The sequence below is a fragment of the Salvia hispanica genome, chromosome 2 (assembly GCF_023119035.1).
Source record: "Salvia hispanica cultivar TCC Black 2014 chromosome 2, UniMelb_Shisp_WGS_1.0, whole genome shotgun sequence".
In the NCBI taxonomy this organism is placed as follows: Eukaryota; Viridiplantae; Streptophyta; class Magnoliopsida; order Lamiales; family Lamiaceae; genus Salvia; species Salvia hispanica.
The window spans coordinates 29,674,367-29,697,550 of record NC_062966.1 but is presented as its reverse complement, the minus strand read 5'-3'; the positions used below and the strand labels follow the sequence as shown (position 1 = coordinate 29,697,550).

The window sequence follows — 23,184 nt, the reverse complement described above, 5'->3', positions numbered from 1 at the left end:
GTTTAGTATACTGAAAAAGTATCTTTCGAATGCTTGTATATGTAATAACTCTTCTATCCATTTTACCATTTAATGAAAAAGATTATTTTGTTACAATTTGTTTTGCTTATGTGTTGCTTATGTATGATGAGATGTTGAAATGTGTTTTCCATTTAAAGACATAGCTTAAGCAAAATGAGTCTAAGTCTTCTGCATAGTAGGCGAGTTGTGAGCGGCGTTCAAAGTAGGTAACATGTAGTTCTTGCAGAAGGAAAACTGTTTCACAACTTGTCTATTGTGCCTATCTAGGTTGTGAAACAGTTTTCCTTCTGCAAGAACCGACAAATTACCTACTGTGAACGCCGCTCACAACTTGTCTATTGTGCAGAAGACTTAGACTCATTTTGCTTAAACTATATATTTAAAGGGAAAACATATTTCAACATCTCATAAATACATAAGTAACCCATAAGCAAAACACATTGTAACAAAATATTCTTTCTCTTTAAATGGTAAAAATGGATAGAAGAGTTATTACATATACAAGCATACGAAAGATGCTTTTCCAATATACTAAAATCTAACATATGTATGATTTGAGTGGTATACACTTTGAGAGAAAGAGAGAAAGAACACTTCCCATATTTGGAAGTTTGCCACATGTGAGTGATTAAATTCAAGGTGTTCCACGAGTTAGTAATGAAAGTGCACTAATAAGCCTTGTTTGACTTGATTGCGTTAATTCATGCTTAATCTATTCTTTCATCTTTTGAGGCAATTACGACGTCTATTCATTTTGCATTCCATGCGTCTATTCTTGTGTCTTTATTGTTTTGTTCGAGGACAAACAAAAATATAAGTTTGCACTGTTTTAAGGCCTTTTATTTCGTTTGTTTTCAATGTCAAAATCACAATTCATGCCCCTATGTTGTATATTTTCTCTATTTTGGTATTTTGACGTGTTTTGTGATATTTTGTGTATATTTAAGCCTAAAAAGACAGGAAAAAGTCGAAGTTGGAAATCTGGAGCATTCACGAAGTCCAGTGGTCCGCTGCAACATGCACAATGACCGCTAGAGCCCAGCGACCACCGCACAAGTAGCGGCCGCTCCGGAGAAAGTTGTGCTGAAATTAAGAAGACATCCAGCGACCGTTGGAGAGTGCGCAGCGACCGCTACAAGAGCTTCTGAAGCTACGAGATTATTTACAGCGACCGCTGCAACACAGTGTAGCGACCGCTGTCCAAGAGTCAGAGGCTACAGACCCTTATGCAGTGACCGCTGGCCAAGGTGCAGCGGCCCGCTGCGAAAACGTGACGCACAGATTTGACCTACTTTCTCCCCAAAATTTTTTAAACTTAGCCACTTTTACCTTGTTTGATAGAGCTCGAAATTTCCTCTATAGATACCCCCTCAAACCTCTTCATTTGGATCTTTTTTTTGCCTCATAATTCTAGAGCATAAAATTGAGAGAGTTCTTCATTATGCAAGAGGTTGAAGACGGAATCAAGAGAAGATCAAGGCTACAAGGATTCAACCTTTGGGTTTTACTGTTTTAGTTCTTATGTTCACTTTGTTTTTCCTCCATTCTATGTTTTTAGTTCATTCAATTATGTGTAACTAAACTCATAGGATTCTAGGGGTGTGTTAGTAACGACTTTTATTATACAATTCTGTTTTCTATTTAATATCCGTTTTTGTTTTTACTTCATTTCTTCCCTAAGTTGTTCCGTAATACTTCATGCTTGAGTGACACATTCGATAAAGATTTAATACTCCCTCTGTTTCTTCATAGTTGAATCATTTTTCTATTTCGGGAAGTTTCTTCATAGTTGAGTCATTTCCATATATGGCAACTTTTTTCTCTTCCTTACTTTACTCTCTCTTACTTTATTCTTTCTACTTTATTCACTTTATACTTTATTTTCTCTACCTTTTCCTCCTCTTACTTTTTTATCTATTTATTTAACACACCCAACATTTATTTCTAAAACTTCGTGCCGAAAAGTTCCGCCTCAACTATGAAGAAACGGAGGGAGTATAACTTGCTACATAATCGTGAGAGGAGGTTGGCGAGTTAGCTCCATTTAGTAGACACTACAATTAGCTTCCCTTAAAATGGCACTGTTAATTGAGAGTGGAGACTTTTCAAGGGTCTTAGGAGCTTTTAGGAGTTACGAATCTAGGATTGACAACCCTAGTGTTAGTAATCTACGCTTGTACCGCATGGGCATAACTAGTGTGACTCGTTCTATCGAAGTAAACTGTGACAGGGTATTGTAGTTGGAACTTGTATAACCATAACTGTGAACGCACATCCCTGAAATTCTCTTATCTCTCTAATTTGGTGCAATTAGTTGTTTTATTGCTTTCAAGTTGTTTTTGTTTTCAAAACTGTCGTTTTTCCAAATAGTAAAAGAAGTTTAGTAGAAGGTAGACAATCTGTGATTTTATTCCCCGTGTTCGATATCCGGAACTGACCTATAGCTATACTATATATACTCTGTATACTTGCAGGTTTATTTAGTGCTAATAAGAAGTGCATCAGCTGCCTAGGGTCTGTTCAAGAAAACTCAACGAAGAGATAATCCAATTATGAGCATACATAATGTTTCCCTCATCTGTCTGCGAATAGGAGTCTCATTTTTCTATTTTAGTCCATCCGCGAATAGGAGTTTCGATTTATTTTTACTATAAATGGTAATAAGTTCTCACATTCCATTAACTCATTCCACTTAAATTTCATTTAAAACTAATACTCCCTTTGTCCCATAAAAATATTAGCGCTTTCCTTTTTTTTACGTCTCATAACAATATGAGCATTTCCATTTATGGAAAGTTGTCTGCAACTCATCACTCATATATATCAATTTATTTACAACTTATACCAGTAACGTCCATCATTACAACTCATTGGACACTAATAATAATATGGGTCTCATTATCCACTAACACTACTTTAATTATTGTTCTCCTCATTTCTCTTACTTTACCAATTATGCATTAATTCTCGTGACATTTTAAATGCACGTATTTTTTTGTGACAGGAAGAGTATATACAAATGAGATCTATATTCCATTAACTTTTTCTCATCCATTTTTTTAATATTTTTTAAAACTCATGCCGAAAAGAGATGGAACTCCTATTGGTGATGGGAGAGTTACTTTTTATTGACTTCAAGCAACCAATTAAATTATACTATACCTTTTGTACATTTCTCAATTGTCCCATACAATTTAGATGATTATAATGTAAGTGGTTAAAATACAGCGACAAAAAGTACAAAAGTCACAACAAATTTTATCAAAATTTTAATTTTATGGGGTCATTGAAAAATATACAAAATTTATGATTTAAAACACAATTTTCCCTAAAACAAATTGGTACTCAACCAAGTTTTAAAGATGAATGTGAAAGTATCTAATCCAATTTACTTTGGTCATAACATTATTTGATAGTACCATCCGTCAGTTTGCCTCACAAAGGCCGGTGGCGGAATCGCAGAAACCGTCGCGATCGAGGAGCTTCGGTGGAGGAGCACTCAGCAGAGGGGAGGATGGAGAACCATATGCATTTCTTCTACTATTCCCACACCCCAAGCTTTTTCTAGTGCTTACTCCTGTTATTGGATTTGTGCCATTGGCGTACTTGCAAAGCGCCTACACGAACACGAACACGAACAAAAACATGGTTAGTGTTGAACATCATAAGATAACATAGCATGGTTGTAAGGATTTCAAAGATTCACACACCTCCATGTCCATCTCTCATTTTTTTCTTACCATGTTTACCGTCTTTGAGAACATGTGATAAATAAATGTGGGATCACTAAAGTGTGACCAAATTTCTATCTTTTCATATCTCTTCTTTTTTTATGACAAGTTTGCAACCAGAGATAACACACCCTAAAAGGCAAACAATTTTAATATGGTGGAAAGTAAGTGTGGAGCAAGATGATAAAGAAAGACCTGTTTCTGAGGAAGGTCTAAGACGGCATCACTGAAATCAGCGCCTTCGATTATAGCACCACCAAGATCGCTGCGTGTTAACACAGATCTAACTAGGACAGCATTCGTCAGATTAGCTTCATTTAGCACCTGCAACAAAGACCAGATGACGTAAAATCAGGAAAAGCTACACTGGAATGTTGGATATTACATTTAACAACTTGTACCATACAAGAATTGAAGAAATAGGAAATTATCTACGAAATCCGATGTGTTTCTATTAGCTTACCATGCGATCCATTAGAGTGTCGCTTAAATCCGCACCTGTGAAACGACATGTTTACAAACGGAGTTTGAGAAAAAGCGGAAACTCAGCATAGCTTTTGTTTCACACTTTTTGACTTTCATTGATTATCCAATTTTTTCAATCCATAGAACTACATGTTATGTTATTACAAGTCAGTGCTTTGGACATTCGTATTAGAACTTTGAGGCTAATGTAGGATGACTGTGGTTGATCTAAACTAAACCCCTTAACATGATTAGCAATGTAATCAGTAAGTAACCTGTGAAGTTGGCTTTAAAGGCAACAGCTTTCTCAAGATATGCCCCATTGAAAGTGGAACCACTGAAATCCGATTCCCTCATATCAGCAGCTGTGAAATTGGCTCTTCTGTATCATCCATTTCAAGTTAAATTGAATAACAACTCATTCGATGTTAACATCATTTCCCTTAATTTCATACATGTGTATCATCGTTTATATTTCCATATTTTTGGAAGCATAATTCACTCGTTTACATCTAATGATGAAAATCATTACCATCGGTTTAAAATTGTCAATAAGTTAATCTATGAACTTTGAATAACATATGAAATGAAGATAGTGTTAGAACTATCACTAAGTTAATTTATTGGACTAATCGTTTTAAGCCCACAGTTGAGTCAGTCTAGTGGAGTAACAATTATGCTTTAATCGTCAAAGAAAAGGAAAATTACCTGAAATTTTCATTAACATGAACAGCTTTCCTGCCCAAAAAGCAACAACAAAAAATATAAAAAAACATTTGAAAAAAACTAAAAAACTAAGTAGAAACTGACTTGAGGTCTGCAGAGCCAAATTGAGCAGCCGATCCAATCCCAAATTCTCCCCGAGTTTCTGCCTCAAATTTATTCAGATCAGCCATGGCAGACATGTTAACAGTGGTAAAGGAAATCACAGCTGCAGCCAACGAAGTTGAAACCAGCTTTCTCCAAATCTTTGGCTCTGCAATTTCATCAACATTCTTACCAATACGTTTATGATGTTCAAGAATTTGGAGGAAATAACTTGTTCAATTTTTCCTGTTTTGAGCTTCCAATCGACAGTTCACATAAAATTGCTTTGGAGGTGTGTAGAGTGGTCTCTCTGTGGCATTGATGGATTACAAGGGTAATAAGGAGATTAAAGTGAGAGGCATTTTCAAGTAACAAACTGAGAAAGAAATAACGTAGACTCAAATTGCTTTTGGATACAGTTTTTGTACTATTATTATCCACATTTTAAGTGGTGATAATTGGTTGGTATGCCTTTTGAATGTTTAATTTCCTATTAAGCCAATTCTTACTCAAATTGTCTTAACATCTCAGCAAGGAAGAGAACAGAGGCTGAATCTGCAAATTATCGGGGCTGGCGGACAGCAGAGGTGCTGTCATCATGGCTGTTGTAGGCGGAGCCGATAAAACCATGAGTTTGGTATGGTTAGCAGCAGCCACGGAAACTAAATGCCGCAGCCGAGGGAAAAAAGGACGTTGAAACATTAGAATATCGAGGCTAGAGGTGGACAACAGGAATTTTCTGGTGGAATTTTTGACACCAGGAAGAACTGTTCAGCCCGCGCGAGCCACGCGATTGCATTGGATCCGTCGAATGTGGGGATTGTCATTGGTGTTGGAGCTGTGCCCGTTAGACGAATCTTTAGGGATCAAACCAGTAGTGTTGTTCGGATTCCCGGAAAATAGAGCAGCCCGCATTTCTGCCCTGAACTTCTCGAGTCATCCACGATCACCGCACCAAATTGATAAGCATATAAGATAGGAAGCCCCAACTTAACCCATATGAGATAGGAAGCCCTAACTTAACCCAAAACCATGGTAAAAGGTACAGGTTGACTTCCTATCATATGCTATTCCACACTTTCGTGTGAAACCGATGTGGGATCTACATGACTTTCGTGTGAAACCGATGTGGGATCGTATCATGTAGTGTGTGTATTTAGTGAGTGTGTGTTATTCACTTATTTGTGTGTGCGTAATGTGTGTATGCACATGTAACTCACTTTTTCTGAATTTGTAACTCAATTGCTTACACAGTCACATAAAATATACTTGTAATGCAGTGATACACTTCACACACGCACAGAGAGAGGGGGGGGGGGGGAGATACCTGCAGCCAATGCAAACACAGAGAAGCTCCTCCTCTTCTGGTTCTGGCGCAAAGTTGAGATATTTGTGGAAGCAGAGGCAATCGCAACACGAACTGCGGCAGAGGAAGTGGAGTGAGATACAAGCGGCAGAGGTCTCCGATTTAAGTTGCAGATGGCGGTGGATGACATTTTCATCACGGATTCTGCCGCCATTTTCCGTTTCTGATTGACACACAACTGAAAGAGAGGCGATGGATTGAGGATTATGGGATAATGCAAATTGGAGGTGGGATTTCGTGTGGTCCTAAATCGATTGCAATTTTGTTGATATATCAATGCAGTTCGGTATGTATATTTTGATTGTAAGAATCCAAAAACTGCCACGTCACCCAGAAACCCCTGCCTCATATTCAATGGGCTGATTGGAGAGTCACAATCTGGAGCCTCATTTTGAGCCTGGCTGTAACTTTCCACCACGACACCGTCAATTCCTTATTTTCCTTTTGTCGCTTTGCTCATGCTGTTTCTAATGATTTTGGTTTGGGTAAACAGCCCTGGTGGAAATTATACTGCAAATTATTCTCACTCACGGCTCTTGTGGAAATTGCCCTCTGGAACTTCAACTAGGGTTTTATCTTCTCTATCTTTCCTACAAATCGTTCCTCACGAACAACAACTCTAATTTGCGTAAGAAACCTCGTTAGATCGAACTCGAGACCAAACAAATTGGTGCTTAGAGCATCTCCAATGGCAGCTAGCGGGCCGGCTAGCCGATTCCCGGGCGCCAACCGGTCCGCTAGCCGACCATTGGGAACGGTGAGCGGCGTTTCGGCGAGCCAATCGGCTAGCCCACGCCAATTCCCGGACGCTGGCCGATTGGCTAGCCGATCCACTGGCCGCCATTGTAGGCGCCCGATCGGCTAGCGATCGGCCAGCGCCATTTTTTTTTTCGAACCTCTATATATACGCGATCTGAACGTCATTTTTATTTGCACCACTTGTTTTAACGAGTTTCTCTCTCTCTCTTAATTACAAGAGCAATAACGCGAAATGGAGAACAACAACGACTCTCCTCCAGTGACGAGCGGGTAACTCCCACGGTACCCGTGGGGGTGGATGGGGTCCGATGGGCTGGTACTACAATATGTACCCTTGGCCGCAGATGATGTCGGGGATGGCAGCCAGGGGTAGTGGTATGCCGGGGTGGCAGGGGATGCAGGGTGGGCAGGGGGTGTCGGGGATGCAGATGATGGCGGGATGGCAGCCGGGGATGTCGGGGATGTAGCCGGGGCAGCACGGGATGCCCGGGGGGGGGGGACAATATTGTCCCAGTCTTGACTTTTTGACTGCTTCTTCCCACACATCGACCCCAGCGGATACGCAATACACTGGGGTTGAAACTTTCTCTTTAGAGGAGTTGGGGATAGATCTCGAGGATGCGGACGTTCCTATTCAAACAGGGGGAGTATGTCGGGGTCGGGGTCGGGGCGCACCGAAGAAGAAGAGGGGCAAGAGCAAAGGATTGGTCGGCGAGTCGTCGCAGCCGGCTGATGACGGCGGTTCGGGTAAGGTACGGAGGAAGTGGACGGATGAGGAGGTTGTCGCGCTGTTCATGGCTTGGGTGAGTGTTTGCGATGATCCCCTCAAGTCGAACAATCAGAGGGTCATCAACTTGTGGGCTAAAATAGCAGCATCCTACAAGACACATTGCCCGGACGGGAAGCCACACAGTGGGGAGGAGTGCCGGAAGTAGTGGGACCAAATCAGAGCTGCGGTCTCCCGATTTGCGCGGTTGTACGCCAACAACCAAAGACCAGCGGCCAAACTAACGACGTTGTCAGGAGGATGGCGGAGGCGCGGTTCCCTTGAAGGGGGTTTATAAGGAGTTCATCTTCTGGAACTGTTATAAGGTGCTAATGGATTCTGAGAAGTTTCGGGCGGGTGTCGATGCTGGCTGGCCAAAGGAGCAGCGGTTGAACCTTGCCGGTGATTACAGCAGCAACGGTGGTTCCACGACCTCCCCGATGATGCTCAGGATTTCCCGCCCCCTCCATCGTTTACTCGTCGCACCCGCCCGGTTGGTCAAAGGATGGCGCAACGGGCTTCTAGGGGAGTCGCCCAGGGTCCCAGGAGGTCCAGTCGGCATCCCCCTACTGACAAGTCGTCAGCCTAGCACTCTCACCTCGCGCGTCAACAAACGCTGCTGAACATGTGGAAAATCGTAAATCAATGGAAGGCGGCAGATGACCCTGTGGAGAAGGGGTTTCTTTTTTAGATCTTTCAGAGTATGCGGGCTGATTTGGCCCGCGCACGTAGGGCCATGGGAGACGGGGGGACTCAGATGCGGCAGATTTGGGGTTCCCGGGTAGTGGCGACGAGGAGTGAGGCGGGGATCGTGTGTGGAAGCAGGATGATTTTTTTTTTACTTTTTTTTAATTTAAATAAAATTATCGCATTTTCCCATATTTGTGTCGAAAATTTAATTCCGTATTTTGCGTGATTGTAATTTATTTGTTTTTTATAATTTTGCTAGCCTATGACTAGGCTATTGCTTGTCCAGTTTCTTGTCTTGATGATGTGGCAAGCAGTTTCTAGTCCTAGATGATGTAGCAGGAGGAGTTTTGTTGCTAGGCTATTGCTGGCCTAAAGCCATTGGAGATGTTTTATTGTATTCTCTTCCTCCTATTCAAGTAATACAAATTTCCACTCCAAAAACTTCAATCATGGAATTGACTTAGATATGTTTAGCACCCCCATCACTTTGATAGATCTGATAATTGCCATGAAGATCTTGGGGCTACAACTGACACACAAACTATAATAATCATATCGATGTACATTTGAATTAAATTCAAATAAAGTAAAAACTTAGTTCAATAAATTCGAATGAACCAAGTATTAAATCATTTGAAAACCTACTAGAATGAACTAAAAAACCCATCTAAATGAAGTAATGACCCATTTGAATAAAGTAATACCTACTGTATGAAGTAATATCTACTTGCATGAAGTAAAAACCTCTTAATAAGTTATGACTTAATTGCCCTGGACTAAAGTAAAATGAGTTTGTGATGAAGAAGAAAATAATTTACACGTCAGCGCATTTCATCCATTAATTTGGTCTCTAACTCGTTCTTTAAAAATTGGTTCGACATTCATCACAACTCTTGAGTTGTATTATATACCAAACTCGTTTTAAACGCTAAACATCAAACACATCATTATAAAACAGCGCAGAGTTCATAACAACTTCATTTATAGTTCATTATAGGAATTCAGAGATTTAAAAACAATTTAAAAAATACGAAGTTTATTATAAATTTGTTATTAGTTCATTATAATGAACTCCATATTATCTTATAATGATGTTGTTCGGTATTTAGCGTTTTAGACTGGTTTGGTAATCACAGTCCTCTATATATATATATGTATAAATGTTTCAGCACTTCGGGCCAAATTATGGTACAACATTTACAGCCAACAGCCTTTACAAAAATGTTTTTTGAAACAGTTACATCTGAGGTGTGTCCGATTTTATGGCAATGACGTACCGTAGCGCTCGATCCTTTGGTCACACATCCCTGACCTTTAGCCTGATTTCAGAGGGAGAGCTGAGAGCCTTTCTTGGACTCGCAATTGAGCCGAGTGGCTTGTTCGGGCTTGAAGGAGCAGCAGCAAACCTATGAACCAACATCTTGAAACATGGCAAGCATAGCACGTAGAAGCAGACAAAAATAAATGGTGCAGCAACAGACCACCCCAGCAACTGCCACATATGTCAATACCATCAGTTTAATCACACAGTTGCCCTATTTTTTCAAAGACACTAGACAGCTGGAAATGAATAAGAATGTGAAAGTAAATGTAAATGTCAACTTGGTACCATACCGCGTGAAAAATGCTCTGCAGAACTTCCCATGAAGCTTTTCCGGAGACCACCTTCTTCAGAGCATCAGAAGTTAGAGCGAAATGAGGTCCCCCAGTGATGAACTCACCAAATCGTAGAAATGGAAACATCAGACTGTTGAGAGATGAATTAGACAAAAACCACAACTCTGAGATTAATCGTTCAAATTTCTGCTAAGGTCGAAATCCAAGTCCAAAAATAACTAGTGGGAGTATGATAAAACACATCTCTCTACTTGCACTAACAGACTAAAGGTGTAAGTTTATACATTAAATTTGTGCATACCCACCCAACCAATATGAATAAGAGAAAACTCACGACCACAGTACATAAGTCAGCTGCAAAACATGAAAAATCATGCAATTTGGCAATTTGACTCAGAATGAATCATGCACTTTGGCAATTTGATGGTAAAGGCAGACAAAAATAAGCATCAAAGCAGAAATTCTTGTCATGAATATTGAAACAAGAGTAAAGACTATCATAGGGTGGGCAATGAACTATAATATATGTCAATTCTTGTAGAATTGGGCATAAACTGAATTACAAAATGGACTAATAATTGAGCTGAACTAGTTAAAGGATTACCTCAACTCAACAGGAGTAACAATAAAGTTAGTGAGCATTACAGTTGGCGCATTACAGTGGGATCCAAGTACCGCAATAGCTAACCCGCATAAAAACACAGGAACCCCTAGTGAAATTGAAAAGTTCCAAGTATAAGATGGTTGTCAAGATCAGTAACACAACTACAATACCATCTTTGAGGGAGTGAAATAAACAGACAATATCAAAGCATAAACTGGTACTAAAGCTTAAGGATTTTGAATCCAAAAACAACAAGTTTTCTGTTTCCTATTCTAGAATAGGAGATAAATATGGTTACCAACGAAAGTTTTGAAAATAATCATAATACTCTGCCGTAGATCCTAAAAATAGACAGAGATTCACATATAAAATCGACAGTAAATTCACTATCTTTCAAAACAGGAAGAAGAAAACCCTTAAAAACGATTAATTTGATGAGATATAATACGAATAAAATGAAAATTACTGTATAATAGCAATGAGCTGAATGAGTGAAAACAATTAGCTGAAGAAGGAACATAGCATACCACAGATGGGAAAGAGCCCTAAAGTGCTTCCCAGCGCAGCGGAGAATGCGAGCTGCTTGGGCTCGGCTCCCCTATTAAATCAATCAAATTGCGAAACTTCAGTGACCATAACCAGCACTGCTGCCGCAATTAATGTAGATACTACAAATTAAATTCGGGAAAGAGATTTACTGGAGAAGGATTTGGTGAAGAGGGTCCACAACTCTTCTACGGAACCATGAGACTAAAAGTCCAAATCCAAAGCGTTTCGCCATCACTGCGTGGATTTGCTTGAGTACTGATTGATGGATTCCTGCTGCGTGCGCTCAAATCAAGAATTGTTCTGTTTAATTTGAAATTTTTGGGTGATATAGCTCTGCCTCTGCGTGGTGCTCAGATCAGACTCCGTCGGTTAAATGAAATTTGGGGATCAGACCCACCCAACATTTTACGGCGTCGTTTTGAAGCAGAGCTACTCCATAGTCCATAGAGATACTTTCTTTCTTTTTTTTATTGTACTAAGAGCAACTCCAAGGGGAGAAGATAAATAAAAAGGGTATATACCTTCTCAAAAAGTGCAATATACCTTTCTAAAAATCAATCAACTCCAAAGATAAAAGGTATACAAAAAGGTATATCATTTAAAAAATAAAATAATATACAAAAGCATTAAAAAAAGATAAAGTGTAATACCTTCTCAAATACCTCTCTCCTTAGAGAATGATTTTTTATGAAAAAAAGGTAAATATGATAGTTATATTAGTTTACCTCTCCATTTACCTCTTCCGTTGGAGATGCTCTAACTAAGATAACCCATCATTAAAAAAATGGAAACACCATTTTTCTTTACTTTAAGAAATGAGTCATCTTTCTTGGAACGGATGAAATATTAAAAAACTTTTAAATAATTTCTTTAACTCATTATGTATGACTCAACTGCCTACTATTTTCGACACAATGTAGCTATGAAGTTAATCGAGTACATTAATTAACATTTGACATTTCTGCATGACCTCACCGGCAGCCTGTTGAGCAAGTGAAGGCTAATATGACCGACTTTAATGTGACTTCCAACAGTGTGTACACTTGTATTCATCCTCTCTTCTAATCATTGTGACTTTTCTGGAATATAACGTGTTTATATGGCAGCATACTCAATGAACAAACAATGAAATTTGATGATGATGATGATGATGCTGAGTGATTCCAGCCAGAACTTAGGGAATGGGTGAGAAAAAGCTTAGAAGAGGAGATTCAGGCACTCTTATCCGATAAAGCTGGAGAAGCTGAGTTCGTGCATTCCCTTCAACTTCAGATTGCAAAATTTCTTTAGGTTTTCAGTCAGTTTATGTGAACTAGCCATTTTGCTCATTAAAGCTTCTCGATCCTATACTTACATGACTTCACCACATGGCAGTGATCAACCCTCTGAAATATGTTTTAGTAGACCAATAAGTACTACTCCCTCTGTCCCAAGGAAGATGACCCCTTCCTTGGGCGCAGTAGCGGATCCAGGATCTGGAAACGGAGGGAGCGGAATATATAGTATTAGCTTGATTTAGTGCAAAACATAGCTATTTTTTCGTTGTTCGGGGCAACACCGAGGCAAACGGAGGGAGCTGACATGGTAATTTTGCGTCCTAATAAGGGGAAAATAGTCGCACGAAGGAGGCGATCGCTCCCTCCTACCCCCCTAGATCCGCCACTGCTTGGGCGGCACGAGATTTTATGCAGTTTTATTTTGTGTATTCAGTGGAGAACTAGATAAGGAATAAAGTAGAGCTAAAGATAAAGTTGTATCCATTTTTAGTAATGAATCATCTTGGCTGAGACAGACCAAAAGACCAAAAAAAAAAGTGTATCGTCTTGGAGGGAGTATATACTTTGTACATCTGTCGACCAACAATTTTTCCTCTTCAGGAAATCTCACACAACGTGAGGTGCTCATGTGGTGAGGAATACAATGTTGCGCTGGATTAATAAGTTTGTGAGGTGCCTAAGGAAGAAGAAATGTAGAAGGAAATTCTAAAGATGTAGCTTTCGACATTCTTAGCACAGTTTGTGCAGACAAACAAAAAGGGAAAATACCAATGTCTGTGCCGTCTATATAATCTCGATTCATTTGCAGTCTTCTCTCACATTATTGTTGAAAATATCATCACTCAACGCCTAGTCCCATACTTGCCTAGGCTTCGAGTTACTTCGCTCCATAATCCCCTAACGGAAACGAGTACTCCTTGTCCAAACACATTAGAGCTTAAAAGAAGGCCTTCACCACCTAACCTGCCATGTCTTCCAAATGCATGTCAGAGGCAAGAGAGATAGAGGAATTAACATCTGAATTCTGATTCAGATTTATTGTCACGACTGATAAATGTATTCATAAGAAGAACAAAGATACAACACCATTACGATGTCCATCAAATAAAATTGGACTTGAGAACAACAATTCTAGTGACTGTACACAAAACTGTTTTGTACTATATTGCATTCTGAAATTCAAGACATAAGATCCTGACTACAAGTGCTTATTGAAATAAGCAGAGAAGTCATCTGATACAAGAAGTGCCATCACATCACCACTGCTCCTTCGAGCCTTAAAGGACATGCCACTACACCTGAAGGAGTAAAATGTGAACACGTCTCAGCTAAGAGAAAATTTAACGTGTAATGAGCTTCCAATTTAAAGAGAAACGTCACAATGCCTAGTCAGCTTAACCTCAACTGCCCAACCAAAAAAAAACAAGAACTTACCGTAGTACTTATCTTCTTGTCTTGTCAAGAACCTCGATGTATCTTTTTTGGACGCCATATTGTTCAACAAGAAGTCTTCCGAGATCATCAATGACACCACCTTGGACCAAAACCTCGAGCCCCTTTTTACCTATTTGTATTTAAAAATTGATTAGATTTCAACAAAAGAGCAAAAGGGCCTCTTTACCTATTTGTATTTAAAAATTGATTAGATTTCAACAAAAGAGCAAAAGGGCCTCTTTACACAAAATGAAAATCTAATTTGAACAAGAACAAAGAGAATATGAAAGCACTGATGGAAATGAGATCTTCTCAAGCACCCTCACATGATAAGAGTGTGAGGGCTTGTAAATTTGAAGAAGCAAAATGAGATATTGAGCACATCATGTACCAAGTAAGAGAATAAAATTCTTATTCTAACAAGCACAGAGAGAATATGACATGCTAGTACTAGCCATACCGGGGAGTTCTGAAACTGTTGTACTACAAGCAAACTTTTTCTGAAGCTCTGAAGCCAATGCCTCCGCATCTATCAAAAAGGACTCCAAACCAGACAGTTTGGTAACCTTTTTGTTCCCTTGTCTTCGCTCTGTAATTATCTGGATAGGTTTCAGTGCACCTTTCCTCACAACCGTATCATTTCCCCTTGTCACTCCAATATGAGCTTGCATTCGGTTGATAAAGGTTTGTCCCACATCTTTTTTATGAATTTCAGTTGGATATGTTGTACCCTTCTTGATAGCACCCTTAAACAAAGCATCACACAAAGTTGCATCTAAAACTACAATGGCCTTGTTTGTTTGTTTCACGAGATTTTCCTTCTCTATGTAAGCAAAGACAATTTGAGAAGCTTCTGAAGCAGTATACAGTTTCCCAGTTTCTGCTCCAACAGCAGCAAGTATAGGGTTCACATGTGTGCTTGCCTTATAAAGCTCGACAACATCAAGAGTTTTCTCTGACTGTCCTTCACCACTGACGTTTTTTGCAGATTGTTCGTTGTTATCAACTTTCTTTTTCTCTGGCTTGAAAGATGTGTATTCCAAGTGCTTGCGGTTAACTGAGACTAGAGTTGCCTCTTTTTTATGCTTATCCTCTTTCACAGAAATCTGCCATGCAAAATACATAATATGCATTTTTAAGCAATCAAATCCTAGTAGCATCAACACAAGGAAATAGTAACATCAACACACTAACAGAGTAAAGGCAAATAGGCTAAGACTGACCAATCCACCAGTAGATTTCGACTGTAGCCACTTGGACAACTTCTTGTAAGAAGACTTCTTGATGTCCAAAGTAACACCTGAAGGCCTACATGGTAGCACATGACTCGACCTGTAACAGCACAAATAAGCAAGACCAGTATGAAACATCACACATTGAGCATGAAAAGCAGGCAACAGAAACACTTATACAAGATACCACAAAGGACATCTCCAGGTAAAATATTGAATGAAATGTTTTAACCCGTTCATTTAAGTTACTTCCAACTATAAACAACTACAAACAAATCTCTCTCTCCCTTACCATAATATACTTCCTAGCATAGGAAGATCTTTATCTTTGATGGTTGTATGTAAGGCTTGCAAGAGGCACTTGTCCAATAGCGAGTCTACATCCTCAACAGACAATGGATGCTGGTCATCCACATTAGAATCACTGCCTGATGCATTTTCTGCAACCTGTAAATCTGCCATTGCACTGTTTACTTGTTCACCAATTTCATTGACCACACTGTGATCAGTACCAGGAACAGAATCAGAAATAGGAGCGGCTCCATCAGCCCGACTAGCGTCTTCTGTACTCTCATGGGTCATAGCAGTCATATGGCCAGCTGAGGAATTATCTTCAAATGACTCAGAAGCCGGGCTAGCAGAATATAAAGCAGGGTCTTCAAACACAACATCTTCCAAAAATCCAGCATTTGGAATACAACAATTTTCAGCCAACTCCCTGGAGGAAATCACCAAATGCACAAACAAAGAAAAAGAACAAGAGTAACTATTATAAAGGCAACCCACTCAATATATTTATATTTAATGGAAAGGTCTACCGATTAAAGGTAATTCCAGGGTGCTATTACCAAAGTGTATCACGGTAGTAATGACATATTTTTAATGCCTTCCCACGCAAGCCAGCCTTCAATGCCTCTGTGCTATTCATGGTAGTACTGCCTACCTGAGTATAGGAAATGCATGATGTATTAGAATATTAGTAGTAGAAAAGAAACATTAAGCACTTTAATATGGCTAAATACATCACTGTATTACTTACAGCTATAGCAGCTGGATTTCCAGGAACTTTGACAGCCCATGGCTCACCAGCAGAAAATGATGGAAGACCTTCAGGGGGAATATATATGCCAGGAAACATCAAGTCAGCCCCACCAAGCACATATCTAGAAACCTCACCCCCTTTGAGCATGAAAGCAGGCAAAAGATCTGGAACCTTCCACAAAGCATAAACTGCGGCCAAATACATGAGTAAAATCAATAACACTAGTTCACAAGTATAGGAAAACAGAGATAAACAACTCTAACTGCAGTTATGCGCATATACAAGTATACAACACAATCCATGTATGACATTAGCTTCTCAATACCCGTAGGGAATATTTCTGAGCCACGTCCATCGGCATCAAAAAACAAGGGACAGTCACCTTCTAGGCCATATACAAGAATTCGGTTGGGATACTTTGCTACCACAATCTCTGCCTGAGAAAATAATTAATCATGTCAAAAACAAGGATATCATATATACCTAAAAAGGTTGTGTCTTCACTAATGAGACTCCCAACTAATCAGAATACAAACATAAAATAAAGAGTTCACGAGAGACTCTTATATAGTAGTATAGCACAAAAAATACATATACTATAAAACTATTATCAACGGGTGGAGTGAGGTGAAAAACTTGGAAAGGACAGAAAACAAAAAACATAGAATTAAAAGTTGGAAAGGAAAGACCTTGGGCGGAAGCAGAAGATCGATATCCGCATCGGAGACAGCGGGAAATCGCTCTCTCACAGTGCGTTTGAGTTTTTTGCGGTCGGCCCCCGACAGCCGCTGCTGCGATTTGGCATCCACTGCCTTCTTGAACATTTTCTTCTACTTCAGTCTAAAAGCGATTGCCGATTGCTGCCTCGAGCTTCGGATTACGATTCTTTTCAGCCCAAAGATGAAAGGGTTCAGACTGCTATTAGGCTTTTCGTTTTATAGTGTTCGCCCTCATATTTCATTTATTAAATGCATAATTTAGTGATATTAATGACGCAATATATAATCCGTTATTTATAAGGGATCTATTTGCTTGAAATTAGGTAGTAGTATGATGAATTAACATTAGCTACAAATTTATGGATAGTAACATTTGCTTGAAAAGTACTCCACTACTAGGGGCGGGAATACGGATATCGGGTATTGGATTTACTCATATCCGATCTGATATCCACCGGATTTGGATACCCAATATTCAATTTTATAGGATTGGGTATTGAAATATAAGATAAATCGGGTATTGGATAACCCGAATGGGGATCGGGTATTACCCGAATATCCAATTGATTATTTAAAGCATATTTTAAATTAGGTTTAGCCATTTTGCATTAAATATAATCTTATACTTTAAAATAAAAGCGATCCATTTTTTTTAGTTTTATACTACAAAATAAATGAAACATTAAAGAGATTAGTCAATTTAGATATTTCTATATTTCTATTAATATATAAAATTTATTTTTTTAATTAATTATTAACACATGCAAAGAGTCGGGTATTTGGATACCCGTCGGATATGGATACCCGGGGCGGGTACTGGAGTACCAGAAAATATATTGGGACGGGTTTTGGATAGACATTTTGATGATTTTCAGGTTTGAATACCCGATTTTTTCGGGTCAGGTATCCACACCCGTATTCCCACCCAGGTCCACTACCTTTCCTTGTTAGACCACGTTTATCGGTGGGGTGGTCGACCGCCACCTCACCCAATATTTAAAAAAGAAAAAGAAAAAAATGGAATAAAATATCTCTCTCCCAACCGACTGTGGTCTCTTCCAACCCAAACACCAACCAGGCGATCTCCTTTCCATCATCCAATGAGATTATGCCAAATCTCATTGGTTAATATATATTTTTTTTAAAATTTATATATCTTTAATATATCATATTAAAAAATTATAAAAATTATATCAAAATTCATAATTTTTCTTCCTCTATAAATAGAGACCACATTTGCTATAGTTTTGCATTAAAAAAAAATCATCTTTTCTCCCCCTATAATCCTCCTTGTTTGATACAATTTCATTTTTTTTTTCCTTTGTTGTTAACTATGGAGGATGATGAGATATTCTCCGATTCCCTAAATTTCAATCCTTCCCAAAACATCAATCCTTCTCAAAATTTCGATCCTTCCCAAGATTACTTCCCTAGCTATGATGATTTTCCGAATTCTAATCAATTTCAAAGCTCAGTTCAAAACCAACCGTCAAGCAAAGACAAATAAAAAACCAACACGAGTGCTTCAAACACTCCACATGGTTGGAATGAGCAAGAAGACATGGCATTAATGTCTGATTGGTGTTTCTTCAGCACAAATGCAATTGTTGGCACCAACCAAACTAGTCTCCATCTGTGGTAGAATGTTACTGATCTGTATGAGCAAACAAGAAAAGAAAATCCAACAATGGGCCAACCCAGAAGTACGGAGTCATTGAGACAACGCTACAGACGAATCAATGCAAATGTCTCAAAGTGGATTGGTGCATACAAACATGCGCATGATCGAGCTACGAGTGGCCAGTCTAAAGAGGACATTGAGAAAACCGCTCAACAACTGTATGGTAAGTTAAGTTTACTCACCATAAGGTTTTTGAGGAGGTGATGAGATACAATCCCAAGTGGGAATTGAAATTGAATAGCACTGGTTCAACGCGTTTCCAGCAAGATGAAGATAGTCTTGAAGAAAGTCGTGGGAGCTCAAAAAGGTCGAGGACTAGTGAGGAAGGAGGACCTCAAATCGACTCCACTCCTGAGAGTCGTTCTTCTACATTGCAACGTCCTATTGGGAGAGATCAGGCTAAAGCTAAGGCTAAAAGAAAAGGCAAAGAAGTTGCAACACCATCATATACAATTCCTAATGATTTCACTGCAACACTGCATGAAATGAGAGTAACACGTGAAAGGAAATGTGATATTCAAGAACGGAAGATCAAGGCAGGTATCCTTACTCCGTTGATGGCTAGGAGGGACTTAACTCCAGAAGAAGAAGATCTGAAACGCGCTCTAAAAGTAGAATTGTTTGGGAAATAATCGTAGTTTATCTGTTTTCAATGTATGTTTCTTAGTATGTAACTTTGAACTTCTGTTGTTTAGTACTCCCTCCGTCCCAGAGAAGTTGGCATACTTTGAAAATGGCACGGGATTTTAGGAGGTTTTGTTTTGTGTGTTAAATGGAGAGAGAAAATATAATTTTTATATTCACGTGAGAGAGAACTTTTTCCAAAAAGGGAAATGTGACATCTTTTGTGGGACAAACTAAAAAGGAAAGTGTGCCAACTTCTCTGGGACGGAGGGAGTATGTAATTTTCAATTTCCGTTGCTTAGTATGTAACTTTTATTTTCTTTTGCTTAGTATGTAATCTCCAATTTCCGTTGCTTAGTATATAACCTTTAATTTCTGTTGCTTATGTGATTTCCAGTTTATGTGATCACGAATAATGGAAGTATGCCTACATGACAAGTCATTTTCCACTCACAAGTGGTGGTGGAATCCAATAGAAACCCATGTGATCACGAAAATCAAAGTATGACTACATGACAAGCCATTCTCCATCACAAGTGGTGGTGGAATCCAATAGAAACCCATGTGATCACGAAAATCAAAGTATGACTAAATGACAAGCCATTCTCCATCACAAGTGGTGGTGGAATCCAATATCCAATAGAAACCCATGCGATCACGAAAATCAAAATATGACTACATGACAAGTCATTTTCCACTCACAAGTGGTGGTGGAATCCAATAGAAACCCATGTGATCACGAAAATCAAAGTATGACTACATGACAAGCCATTCTCTATCACAAGTGGTGGTGGAATCCAATAGAAACCCATGTGATCAAGAATAATGGAGTATGCCTACATGACAAGTCATTTTCCACTCACAGGTGGTGGTGGAATCCAACACAAAATCCATGTGATCACAAAAATCAAAGTATAACTACATGACAAGCCATTCTCTATCACAAGTGGTGGTGGAATCCAATAGAAACCCATGTGATCAAGAATATCAAAGTATGCCTACATGACAAGCCATTCTCCATCACAAGTGGTGGTGGAATCCAAAATAGAAACCCTTGATCACGAAAATCAAAGTATGACTACATGACAAGCCATTCGCCATCACAAGTGGTGGTAGAATCCAAGGAAAACCCATGTGCTCATAAATGATAGTAGTGAAAGCCTATGCTCAACAAATAACTTCTATATATTTACCTATATGCTTCACGAAAATTACACACAAATCCTCTCACAATTATTGAGCCAACTCTCCCTAAAAAATGTCATCAAGTTTTAATTTTGAAGCTTCCAATCTTCTTGAAGACAATGAATGGAAAGAAAAAATTGTTGAACAAAATCAGCAACTCGATCAACTAATCGAGGATATAGCTATTTGGCCAACAACCCTGTCTTCACAACCTACAACCCACACGGTTAGATCTAGAAGGAGATACATTGAAAGGAAACGTGAGGAGGGTCATGATACTATTTTCGAGCAGTACTTTGCTGAAGATCCAATCTATCCTCCAGATTTTTTCCGAACAAGGTATCGCATGCGAAAACCTTTGTTCGAAAAAATAATGAACAAGCTCGTCGAGACCGACAACTTTTTTGTGCAAAAGCGTGATGCTACTGGTCGGCTTGGTATGTCTGCCATTCAGAAATGTACAGCAGCGATGAGGGTGTTGGCCTACGGGACAGCGGCCGACTTGCAGGACGAATATTTGAGAATGAGCGCACAACTCATTCGCAAATCTCTCATCAAGTTCGTTGAAGGTGTAATTTCTAACTTCGGCGATGAGTACTTGCGAAAGCCCACCGAAGAAGACTTGGCAAGACTTCTGCATATTGGAGAACAACGTGGGTTTCCAGGCATGTTGGGTAGTATTGACTGCATGCATTGGGAATGGAAAAATTGTCCCACTTCATGGGCTGGACAATATGCCGGAAGAAGCGGGAGTCCGACAATCATCTTGGAAGCAGTAGCATCTCAAGATCTGTGGATCTGGCATGCTTTTTTTGGAACTCCAGGTTCGAGAAATGATATTAATGTGCTTGATCAATCTCCTGTTTTTGATGATATTTTGGAAGGTCGAGCACCGAAGGTCAATTACATAGTAAATGGCCATGAAAAAAATATGGGGTATTATCTTACTGATGGCATATATCCTCAATGGGCGGCATTTGTCAAATCTATTCCAGGTCCACAAACGATGAAGCACAAGTTGTTTGCTCGACATCAAGAGTCCGCGCGAAAAGATGTTGAGCGAGCTTTTGGTATTTTTCAAGCTCGTTTTGCTTTTATCAAATGCCCATGTCTTATTTGGGATCATGATATTATGGGGAAAATAATGATTGCTTGCATAATCTTGCACAATATGATAGTGGAAGATGAAAGAAGAAGCACGTATTCGAACTATTGTGATCCAGCCGAATTTATTCAAGATCGACTTGGACAAAGTAGTCGTGAAGGTGGAGATGCGAATAATGATTTCATATATTCTACGAATAAGATCGCGAGTCTAGCTTCTTACATGAAAAATAAAGCACAACTTCAAAACAGAGAAGCTCACAAAGCTCTGCTAAACGATTTGGTTGAGCATATATCGGCGAAATTCGGCAATTTCAATTGAATGTCTAGTTTTCATATTATGTATGAGTACCAATTATGTATTTTCAATTTCGTATTTCAATTCTTGTAATTTATGTTTTTTTTAAGTTTGTCTCTATAATTTTTAGTTTGTCATTTATTGTGTTTTTTTATAAATTTTATTATGCAATAATAAATATTCATGTAATAATATTATTATTTAAGAATGATATAAAAATAAATGTATAATAGTGTGGTTGGGTGGTCATTGATAAACCTTGAAAATAGGTGTGGTTGGGTTGGATGAATATTGATGATGTGGAGGAGATAGAAATGAATTAAATATTGAAAAAGTGAATGGTTGGGTTGGGTTGGATTGGATAGTTGCTGATAAACATGGTCTTAGTAGATAGTACATTTTTTTAGGGCACAAAGTTTTAAAATAGTGTATTAAGTGCATGATAAATAAAGTAAGAGAAAATAAATCAAGTAGGGTTACTTTTTGTCAAAAATAAAATTGACTCAATTATGTTGGAACTTTTTAAAATAGAAAAAAAAAAACTCAATTAACACGGAACGGAGGTTATGAATGGTGTACTTTTCTTTTTAGTCAGTCCTTGAAAAATATGAACTTTTTAATTTTAGAAACTCTCTACTTTCTAAGAGCATCTGCAATAGCGAACGGGTGCACGCCCTAGCCACCGGCTAGCGGCTCAGGGCGTCGTAGACGTCCGCTATTGGACTCGGCGAACGGGACGGACGAATGCGGGCTGGACGAGCGCTAGGGCGAGATCGACGGGCGTTAGCCGATCATTAGCCATTGCTTGTCCGCTATTGTGCTGACGCGATCGGTTAACGATCGGCGATCGCTATTTTTCATTTTTTTTTAATTCCAACTCTATATATACAGCTCGTTGCACTTCATTTCATTCGCACCACTTGTGTTAACGAGTTTCTCTTCCTCCACTCTCATTTCCACCACTTGTGTTAACGAGTTTAATGCCGTCGGGGATGGCCAAGGGGACTGCGAAGAGTGAGACCGGGAGAGATGTTTTTTTTTATGTTGTACTATGTATTTTTTTAAAATTTGAACCATGTATGTTTTTTTATGAAATAAAATGGTTGCACTTTCTCCGTATTCTTGTCGAATTTTTAATTCCATATTTGTGAATTTGTTTGATTGGCTAAGGCGTCGGCTAGTCCTAGTGCTGGCCTATTATTGGGTTGTGGGG

The 23,184-nt window shown here is 39.0% G+C and overlaps 4 protein-coding genes across 4 annotated transcripts; 1 reads left to right on the top strand and 3 right to left on the bottom strand.

Moving 5' to 3' along the window:
- Nucleotides 1–3,254: 3,254 nt before the first annotated feature.
- On the bottom strand, nt 3,255–6,644 carry LOC125203537 (thylakoid lumenal protein TL20.3, chloroplastic-like). Its single transcript, XM_048101903.1, has 7 exons — nt 6,352–6,644; nt 5,028–5,193; nt 4,926–4,955; nt 4,493–4,599; nt 4,216–4,250; nt 3,948–4,076; nt 3,255–3,638 (listed from the first exon to the last, which is right to left on the bottom strand). The coding sequence occupies exons 1-7, from the start codon at nt 6,542–6,544 to the stop codon at nt 3,447–3,449; spliced, it is 852 nt and encodes a 283-aa protein (XP_047957860.1). The 5' UTR covers nt 6,545–6,644; the 3' UTR covers nt 3,255–3,446.
- Nucleotides 6,645–9,727: 3,083 nt separating this feature from the next.
- Nucleotides 9,728–11,792, bottom strand: LOC125204356. The gene is made up of 5 exons (XM_048102992.1): nt 11,525–11,792; nt 11,354–11,424; nt 10,827–10,932; nt 10,220–10,352; nt 9,728–10,097 (listed from the first exon to the last, which is right to left on the bottom strand). Exons 1-5 carry the CDS (start codon nt 11,605–11,607, stop codon nt 9,903–9,905), a joined length of 588 nt encoding a protein of 195 aa, XP_047958949.1. The 5' UTR covers nt 11,608–11,792; the 3' UTR covers nt 9,728–9,902.
- A 1,870-nt stretch (nt 11,793–13,662) lies between these two features.
- LOC125207450 (eukaryotic translation initiation factor 2D-like) lies at nt 13,663–17,270 on the bottom strand. The gene is made up of 9 exons (XM_048106801.1): nt 17,050–17,270; nt 16,686–16,797; nt 16,358–16,548; nt 16,167–16,261; nt 15,611–16,036; nt 15,310–15,418; nt 14,547–15,192; nt 14,087–14,216; nt 13,663–13,950 (listed from the first exon to the last, which is right to left on the bottom strand). The coding sequence occupies exons 1-8, from the start codon at nt 17,182–17,184 to the stop codon at nt 14,095–14,097; spliced, it is 1,836 nt and encodes a 611-aa protein (XP_047962758.1). The 5' UTR covers nt 17,185–17,270; the 3' UTR covers nt 13,663–13,950; nt 14,087–14,094.
- Nucleotides 17,271–20,642: 3,372 nt separating this feature from the next.
- Nucleotides 20,643–21,995, top strand: LOC125206762. Its single transcript, XM_048105988.1, has one exon. It carries the CDS (start codon nt 20,643–20,645, stop codon nt 21,993–21,995), a length of 1,353 nt encoding a protein of 450 aa, XP_047961945.1.
- The last annotated feature ends 1,189 nt before the right edge of the window (nt 21,996–23,184 follow it).

Coding starts and splice junctions, on each gene's coding strand:
- LOC125203537 (XM_048101903.1), bottom strand. CDS start 6,544: ATGGCGGCAGAATCCGTGATGAAAATGTCATCCACCGCCATCTGCAAC. Junction 4,077..4,215: donor ACACTCTAATGGATCGCATG/GTAAGCTAATAG, acceptor TCTTTGTTGCAG/GTGCTAAATGAAGCTAATCT. Junction 3,639..3,947: donor TAGACCTTCCTCAGAAACAG/GTCTTTCTTTAT, acceptor GTGTTCGTGTAG/GCGCTTTGCAAGTACGCCAA.
- LOC125204356 (XM_048102992.1), bottom strand. CDS start 11,607: ATGGCGAAACGCTTTGGATTTGGACTTTTAGTCTCATGGTTCCGTAGA. Junction 10,933..11,353: donor AGGGCTCTTTCCCATCTGTG/GTATGCTATGTT, acceptor CAATTTCACTAG/GGGTTCCTGTGTTTTTATGC. Junction 10,098..10,219: donor TGCAGAGCATTTTTCACGCG/GTATGGTACCAA, acceptor CATATGTGGCAG/TTGCTGGGGTGGTCTGTTGC.
- LOC125207450 (XM_048106801.1), bottom strand. CDS start 17,184: ATGTTCAAGAAGGCAGTGGATGCCAAATCGCAGCAGCGGCTGTCGGGG. Junction 15,419..15,610: donor ATGCTAGGAAGTATATTATG/GTAAGGGAGAGA, acceptor GTGCTGTTACAG/GTCGAGTCATGTGCTACCAT. Junction 14,217..14,546: donor AACAGTTTCAGAACTCCCCG/GTATGGCTAGTA, acceptor AAATACAAATAG/GTAAAAAGGGGCTCGAGGTT.
- LOC125206762 (XM_048105988.1), top strand. CDS start 20,643: ATGTCATCAAGTTTTAATTTTGAAGCTTCCAATCTTCTTGAAGACAAT.